Source organism: Oreochromis niloticus, linkage group LG11 (genome assembly GCF_001858045.2).
Source record: "Oreochromis niloticus isolate F11D_XX linkage group LG11, O_niloticus_UMD_NMBU, whole genome shotgun sequence".
NCBI lineage: Eukaryota > Metazoa > Chordata > Actinopteri > Cichliformes > Cichlidae > Oreochromis > Oreochromis niloticus.
This window is the reverse complement of record NC_031976.2, coordinates 2,061,666-2,070,485: the sequence shown is the minus strand read 5'-3', so window position 1 is coordinate 2,070,485 and position 8,820 is coordinate 2,061,666. Positions and strand designations below refer to the sequence as shown.

General features: G+C 39.5%; 1 protein-coding gene across 4 annotated transcripts in view; it reads left to right on the top strand.

The window, feature by feature from the left end:
• LOC100695033 (dysbindin-A) overlaps nucleotides 1-8,420 on the top strand; it is a 38,666-nt gene extending 30,246 nt beyond the window's left edge. For 3 of the 4 annotated variants that reach the window (XM_025911519.1, XM_003446201.5, XM_013268387.3), the window contains exons 5-10: nucleotides 1,205-1,337; nucleotides 1,892-2,024; nucleotides 2,363-2,385; nucleotides 2,505-2,651; nucleotides 5,846-5,974; nucleotides 7,644-8,420. In XM_025911519.1, coding sequence (XP_025767304.1) covers nucleotides 1,205-1,337; nucleotides 1,892-2,024; nucleotides 2,363-2,385; nucleotides 2,505-2,651; nucleotides 5,846-5,974; nucleotides 7,644-7,912 — 834 coding nt within the window. In that variant the 3' untranslated portion in view covers nucleotides 7,913-8,420. Of the gene's footprint in view, nucleotides 1-1,204; nucleotides 1,338-1,891; nucleotides 2,025-2,362; nucleotides 2,386-2,504; nucleotides 2,652-5,845; nucleotides 5,975-6,230; nucleotides 7,240-7,643 lie in introns of those variants that run through there. The other variant, XM_005472367.4, reaches the window with a different exon arrangement.
• Nucleotides 8,421-8,820: the final 400 nt, after the last annotated feature.

The window sequence follows — 8,820 nt, the reverse complement described above, 5'->3', positions numbered from 1 at the left end:
TCCCTTAGGCAGTATTATTCATAGGCGTTGCATTACAATTTAATTGGTGTGCAGATGACACCCAATCTTATCTATCCATGAAGCCAGATGATGCACATGAATTAGTTAAACTCCAGAAATGTCTTAGAGATGTAGAGACCTGGATTTGCTCTAATTTCCTGCTTCTAAATTCACATGTGATTGAGGTTACTTGGCCCTAAAAATCTGAGAAACATGTCAAACCAAATATGGACACCAGATGGCTTTACTTTGGTTTGCAGTCTGTTGAAATTTCCAACTGTGAACTCTTAAAACCATTTTAACCATTCTTATCATTTTCATCTTTCATTACATTTCTCATTCATCATATTAATCAGACTTATAGTTTTAGCTCTTTATTGTTATTGCACAGTAACACTGGTGAAAATCTAGTTCATGCATTTATTACTTCTAGGCTGGACTAGTAGAAGTCGTTATTATCAGGATGTCCTAAACACTCCCTGAAAAGCCTTCAGTTAATCCAAAATGCTGCAGTAAGTAGTGACAGGGGCTAGAAAGAGAGAGCAGATTTCTGCTTATACTGGCTTCCAATTAAATCCTGAATCAGACCGTAGGCTCTTTAAAATTAGACCGGCAGGCAGAGCCGTCAGCTTTCAGGCCCCTCTCCTGTGGAGCTAGTTCTCAGTTTGGATTCAGGAGACAGACACTCTCAGATTTTAAGATTAGGCTTTAAACTTTCCTTCTTGATAAAGTGTACACACAGCGATACACTCTGTGTGGCACTCTGCATTTAACCCTTTACAGTCTGGGGTATAACTGGCCATTTTTGACTACTTATGATTTTCCCTTTATATGTCACTATTAAAAACTGTCCCGTTCCCAGTGCAGGTCGAGTAGTGTAGCGCTATATAAGAACCAGTCCGTTTGCTTTTTGCAAATGTATAAATGTTTATGTATTTGTATTTTTATTATTTTTAACGCTCAACACTTTGCAGACACAGTGATTTGTAGCAATGTCTAGATTATAACTAAGGAAGTGGTTGGAGGACAACACAGAGTGACTTCAACCTAAAAAATAAAAACAACAACTCTGAATCAGCTCTGTTTATATTCAGTTAGTCAAACAGTTACATAGACTGTGGTTTTGTGTCGGCGGTGATCACAGATGACCTAACAGTTACTACTGTCTCTGATCTACTCACGTTCACACCTCTGTTTGTTTTAGGCACTGGATGGTGACATAGTGATGCTCTCAGCACACTGGGAGAGAAAAATGACGTCACTAACACAACTGCATGAACAACTGCAAAGCTTGCCAGCCTTTATCAGTGATCTTGATGCCATCACTGCTAACATAGGTATCTGTTCATTTCTGTGTAGTAAAGCTGGTCAGATGATAATATAATGTCAGCCACCTCAGTGTTCAGAGCTTCTACTTTAAGGATGGAACACAAAACCTCAAGTTTCCATGTTGAGTAATGCTTTACACTAAGGTCTGACAGCTATGCTACAAAGCTTAGTTAAGTGTTAATACAGAATAATAAGATAAACCTTAATTAGTCCACACGTGGGAAATTTGTTACATTGTTAACTTAAGCAATGAGAGAAACTTAGTAAAGGGATGATAACAATATGTTGACTGCATATTGTAGTCTTGTTAACAGAGATTGTATTAAAAAGCAACTTGTATTGTGAGCACCTTAGTATATCAGTAATTCCAAGGACATGCAGTTTATGCCTTCAAATTTTCCAGCAGCTCTTCCTGCACTGCTCATATTAAAGTGACCGAAACTATCTGGCCAGCAAAGATAACAGAATTTGACTTTTTGAATATTTACACATAGGCAGTATTTTTTGACGAAATGGAACCAAGATGCAGATGTTTGTGGTGTTTATGTGCGATTGTTTCTAGCTCATTTGGAAGGCGACTTTGAGGAAATGGAGAGCAGACTGGTATACCTGGAGGCGCTGTGTTTGCAGTGTGAGCAGCAGACAGCCAAACAGCAACATATCAACCAATCAGAAAACTACAAGAAAAAAAAAAGGTATGACAGTTTATTTTTCCTTCTTATTGAACAACTTTTATTTGTGAGATATTAAAATCAAACTGATTTAAAAAATGATAAAATGATCTTTATGTAATTATAAACATCAAAAATAGACAATTTATATATAAATAGGCAGGCATCAGTGAAATGTATTGTCTTAGATTTATGGTTGTCATTTTCGAGTATCTTCGTGACCCCTGTCAGTTTGATTAAACTAATTACATTCAAAATGAAAAAGCAGAAGCCTCACAACATTATTTAAACTGTCAGAGAAATAGAACGACCTTATGGCAAATGTTTGGGTGATTAATGAAAATCTTCCTTTCTTTAAATAGGAGGGAGTTGGAATTGCTGGAAGGTGAGTTTCTGTGTGTTCATCCTCCAGTTTCTTACATGTTATTCTCAACATGGTGAACCTGGTGATCAGGTAAAATACCAGCAGATGTTGTTTAAGTTACGTTTCTTCCTGTTTTGTAGAGGAGTTGAGTTCTGAGCATGCTCAGAAAGTAGCAGAGCTGGAGCTGGTCATGCAGCAAAAACTGAGAGAGCGACAGAAAGTCTATGAAGAAGCCTTTAACCAAGATGTGGAACAATACCTGTCCACTGGATACCTGCAGAACAGAGGCAAGTCAAATGAAACATTGTTAACACCACTTTGTCTAACTATATGAAAATGTATAAACAATTAAATAATAAATAGCCTTTAACACCCAAACAAAGACATCTGCTAAGAAAATGACTCTAATGGTGAATAACTTCAGGATAATAAAAAATGATCCATATCTTGCTCCAAATTGGCTTTTTTTCATCGACTCCGTCTCTTCATGTATAAGATGGAGCAGAGCTCCTGTTAATGAGTCCACTGTCAGAGGCCATAAGAAGATCATTTGTAACCTTCACTAAAGCTGTTTCTGTGCTGTGATGAGCTCTGAAACCTGACTGAAACGCTTCAAATAAGCCATTCCTCTGCAGATGATCTGTTAGCTGGTTTACAGAGATAAAAGAAAGGTTGGAGCTTATCCTAAGACAGCTGAATCAAGTGATGGCTTTTCAAATAATGGTTATTTACTGCTAATTTGAAGGCCTGAGAAATCAGAGAATTAAAATAAGGGCTAGGTGAGGGGATCAGCCCCTTGTTCGCAGTGGTGATTGAGAGGTTGCAGGGCCATCCATATTGTGTTTTTGCATACAACATTGTGATCTGTAGTGAGTCTGGAGAGGTGGATGGATGCTCTGGAGAAACGAGGAGTGAAAGTCGGTGTAAAGACAGAACATGTGTGTGTGTGTGTGAATGCGATGGAGAAGGGTGCAAAGGGGAACATGCAAGGAGCAGAGGGAGTGATGTTAGATGAGTTTAAATTCCTGGGCTCAACCATCCAAAGCAACAGACAGTGCACAGGAAAGGTGAGGAGGAGAACGCAGGCAGGGTGGAGTGGTTGGAGGTGTTTGACACTGACAAGAAGATAGGAGGCTGAGCTAGAGGTCTCAAGATGTTATGACTTTAACTGGGAGTGGCCAGAATGGACAAGATTACAAATGAATATTAAAAAAGTCAGCCTTCATCACTGTCTGACAAATACATAGTCAGGATTAAATACTAGCCCTGGGTAGCAATCAACCAACACGTGTGGTTGTTCTATAAAATTGTAAAAGATTTGTAGTGTTATATCGTCTGGATGAGGTAGATTTCGTGTGTCTGTGTGTGTCTGTGTGTGTCTGTGTGTGTCTGTGTGTGTCTGTGTGTTAGTGAATGAGTGAGTTGGTGTCTGTAAACTTTTAAAACAGTATGTGGCAGCTGCAAGGAAGAAAAGTGAGCGCATTTGCTTAAGACTACCCGGTGCTCTGATCAGTGTTGGTTAAGTTACTTGAAAATAGTAATTAGTTACTAATTAGTGATTACTTCTCCAGGAAAGTAATCCTGTTACTTTACTGATTACTTGTTTTCAAAAGTAATGTGTTACTTCATTACTTAGTTACTTTTTAAAAACATGATACACAACCTGAATACGTACCTTTCAGCCCGATGCTATTTTCTCTGCATAATGCATCATATAAAATGTAATCAAATAAAAAAAGTCTCTTTTTAAAATTTGTTTTATTAGTTTTAATCTTTTAACATTATGCACATTGCATCAGGCAAAAATTAAATTAGATGCAACAGTCTTTGATTTTCTGCATATTCCAGCATATAAAATACAATAATGTTTTGTGTTTACACTCTTTCAAATAGATGCAAGTAAAACTGTAGAAAATAAATAAAATCGAAGATTCAGCAGCTCTGAGTCCTGTCGCTCTTAAATCTATTGTCAGCTGTTTAGCAGGACTGGGGCGGGTGGAGGTTTGCCCACAGCGGGCATGTCAGTGGGGGGATCCGGGGGTTTCTCTGTGAGTGTCACATTCCCGTGGCGGCGTGCTCGCTGCTCGCTCAGTTTTAAAGTTAAATTTTTCGCTATAGAAAGAAGTTTTCTTCCCACGCAGAGTGAACAGCGGACGCTGATGTTTGTGTCACTTTTTACAGACTAAAACTTAAAGTAATGTGATTACTTCCACACTTTAAACGCTGCATGGTCGTACTCTCTCCATCACTCCATATTATCCATTGTTGATCTGCACACGTCTGTTACCACGGACGTCACACGCTCGGACGCCATCGTCATGAAACACTCTCACAAACAAAATCACGGTTTAGTAACGCAGCAACTCAGCGTGGTTATGGGAAAGTAACAGTAATCTTCTTTTTTTTTTTTTGCAATTGTAATCCCTTACTTTACTTGTTACTTGAAAAAAGTAATCGGATTACAGTAACGCGTCTAGCTCTGATGCAAATGGTAAGACATGAATGATAATAATAATTCAGTGTCCAACATAACAGCCCCAGGTCAGTGCCTCAGAGTTTTACTGGCTCATTTACATTTTTATTGGTCAGCAAAAAATGTTTATATTTGTATTTTTAATTATTAACGCTGCTTTATTAATATGTATTTTATTTTAAATGATAAAGAATAAAGAATGCAGCACGGTGGTTAGCACTGTTGCCGCACAGCAAGAAGGTCCCGAGTTCAATTCCACCATCAGGCCGGGGTCTTTCTGTGTGGAGTTTGCATGTTGTCCCCGTGTTTGTGTGGGTTCCCTCCGGGTACTCCGGCTTCCTCCCACCGTCCAAAGACGTGCAGTTAGTGGGGATAGGTTAATTGGAAACACTAAATTGCCCATAGGTGTGAATGTGGGAGTGAATGTGAGTGCGACTAGTTGTCTCTGTCTCTGTGTGTTAGCCCTGCGACAGATTGGCGACCTGTCCAGGGTGTACCCCGCCTGTCACCCTGAGACAGCTGGGATAGGCTCCAGCCCCCCCGTGACCCTGAAAAGGACAAGCAGAAGTGGATGGATGGATGATAAAGAATGTTACGAAAGCCATGAAATATGGTCTAGTACACCCTTCGCCCCCCTTGCTGCCACTACCACTCAAGAAACTTGAGGTATCACTCACTAGAAAGTGAGCTGCCTGATTTAAACATGCTATCAGACTAAGATAGGATAAACCTTTATTAGTCCCACACGTGGGAAATTGGTTGTTTCACAGCAGAAAGTGGACAGTGCAAAGTTACAGCAGCAAAAATTAAGAAAAACATTGGAGTAGGATATGATGAAAAGAATAACACACTATATGACTATTAACAGTTCATCTGCTATACGTGTGTGTGTGTGTGTGTGTGTGTAAAATATACTCCCTGTTGATTGAAATGATGCACTGTTTGCCACATATAGTAAGTATCAGTAACTGTACACTGCATAATTGGAATGTACGTTTACTTTTGCAGAGCCAGCAGGTGCTGATGTTTGCTCTCTGGATCAGGTGACACTAACTAACATATCAGACCAAGAGGCTTTGGATGACTTCCTCAACTCCAGTGGAGATGAAGTCAGTGCTGAATCATCATTGACATCAGGTAATCTCAACTCACTTATTGTACAGAAAACTCGAGACATGTTGTCATCGAGTACAAAGCAGTATTATTTATCCCGACAAAACGAAATCAGCTTGGTAAACTTATATAACCATGTCCAAACATCAGCATGCATTTGTTTAATGTAACAATAAAATATTTCACAGTTGTGGTCAGATGTGTACATGTAGTCATCATGGACATGGGTGTCATGGTCATTTTGGACTTTTCATGATTTTTTTGAACTGTTCTCTTCCAGTGTGGGAATGTCCATACAGGGTATATCAGTAAGTGCACAGGAACAACCCAGGAAATTGATCCCAAACATACATCTAAATGGTTTTATAATGAGTAAAAGAAGGTGAATATAAAGCATCTGGAATGACCTTAAACATTTGGAAAATGCATAACAGCTGTGTCTGTGATAGTAAACCAGCCAATTTAAATGAATACTACCAATTCTGTTAAGAAGAGCGGTCAAATGTCCTGCTAAAATTATGCCAGAAGCTTGTTAATAGCAACATTAAGTATAACTTCCTAAGGGACATTTAACCAAATAGTGAAGGTGTATTAGTGCAGCTGTATGGATATTTAAGAATGTGTATAAATGTGATCCTCTGAGGTTTACAAAAACTGCAAAATAAATAAAAACTCTTCATTCTTTCAAGTCATTTAAGATGTGTGCTGTACAATCATTCCACCCTAAAATAGAAAAAAATCTAAGAGGTCTTTTTGATGTTGAACATCACCCCTGCCCAGTGTTGCCAACTTAGCGACTTTGTCGCTATATATAGCGAGTTTTCAGACCCCCTTAGCGACCTTTTTTCTAAAAAGCAACCAGCAACAAATCTGGCGACTTTTGCTGGTGTTATTGGGAAGACTTGTGACCACTTTTTGACATGAGAGAACGTATCGCTCTTACTCTCAACAAGCAGCGGGTGCTGCCGTGGACACCTCGCCCGTGCCAAAGCGCTCACAGGCGGAGGATCGTCCCCACGTAGCAGTCGTCTCCAGCTGCTGTCGGAGCAGGAGATACTGACCCCTACACATCCAAACTGCAAATGAATTGTGCATGACGAAGCTGCTGCACCCACCCTGACTGTAACGCAGTCGGTTCTTCTTTGATTTTTTGTGGATCACAAAGTTTAAAACTACTTGTGTGTGTGTGACTCCGTCAGAGTGCCTATTTCGGGTCACTTTTGCCGATACCAAGCCCAGATAAAGGAGGAGGTTTGGAATTGTGACATTTAAAAAACAAAACAAAAAAACCCCCAAAACAATAATTGCTAAAAGAAATTAATTTGTAGTTCTAAATATATTCTAAATGCATTTAGGGTGTTTTTTTAACTCACTTTGTCTCTTCCACAATGTTATTTCTTTCTCCTACAACGTAGGTTACAATTACATAAGCGTGACCAATTGTGCAAATTAGGCGATGACACCATTTAGCGACCTCTAGGACAGCCAATAGCGATTTTCCTTACTGAGGAGTTGGCAACACTGCCCCTGCCCTAGGCTCTGCAGTAACTGCAATAACTTGGTCATTTTAACTCACAACTCGTCTCTACAGTGGAGCTATAAATGATGGAAAAATTTAATATTGGGGTCAGATAAGGATTGAAAATTAAGCTTGTTGGGTACTCTGTGAAATAAGACTCGTCTTCTCTAATAGGTCCAGACCTCACACGTTGCTCTTCTGAGTCTTCGAACCAAACCTCTCCCCCAAACGACCAGCTGTCCAACAAGGATGTATTCTGGCAGCCAGAAGAGGAACTGGCCAGTCAGGAGAGTGATGAGCCTCTGGTGCAGTCAGACGAAGAGGATATTCATCCAGATATGGCACTGGTTGGTGTCCATGATGTTGGCACACTCAGAGGCTCTGACGATAGTGACAGTTCAGGAGACCTGCACACTGGCACTTACGCCCTTGGAAAGGCCTGAATTTAGAACTGTTGCTACTGCATTGATTTAGCAGAGCTTAGAGCTTTTTCTGGTTCTCAAAGATCTTCCAAATGTTAGTCTACAATGCTTTTTTTAAAGATATATTTTCTTTGTTTTTTCAAAATGTAAAGCTTTTGAATCAATGAATTGATTCTACTAACCACATGTAGGCAGGTCAGAAATGTATTCAAAGCAAAATCATTGTTGGTTTGTTTAAAAAAGCCCTAATTTGATGACATAACTCTGCCTTTAACATTAGGGCGCTGTATGCAAAGTGTTTCTCAATCATAAGACGGTATTTATCACCCGTTATTAAAAACATCTGTCTATGTCATAGCAGTGTTTTGCATGTTTATGTGACATTTGAGATCTTTTGTCAGTTTTGAAACCCGGCCGGCAATGAATATAAATTCTTCTGACTTAGACAAAAGTCTAATGGATGGTTTTCATATTGTAATGTATTTTTAAAAAATGAATTACATTTGAGGATGATGTGGTTGCACGTTAATTTCCTCTCCTGCATGTTATTCTTTAGACTGATCGATTCCAGCAATATGTGGGTGACAACCAAAATGTTCTGAAAAAAGATGCACTTGGTTGGGCCAAGGGACAGACAGAGGACAGTCTACTACGGGGGAAACATCGGGGGGAAAAGGCTCCTGTGATCTGGCTGTGGGAATTAAGTCAGTTGAAGTATGATTCTATAGCAGATGAGAGTCACTGCACTTTGAAGCCTATTGGAAATCTGAAAAGGAGTAAAAACATATTGTTAATTCTCTGTATGAAGCAGTTTCATTGACAAAAGCCCCAGAGACGAACAGAGATCAGAACACTCGATAGTGTGAACTGCTGCTATACGAGCTGTCTGTATTTCTATTAGGGCTGCTCGATTATGGCAGAAATGATAA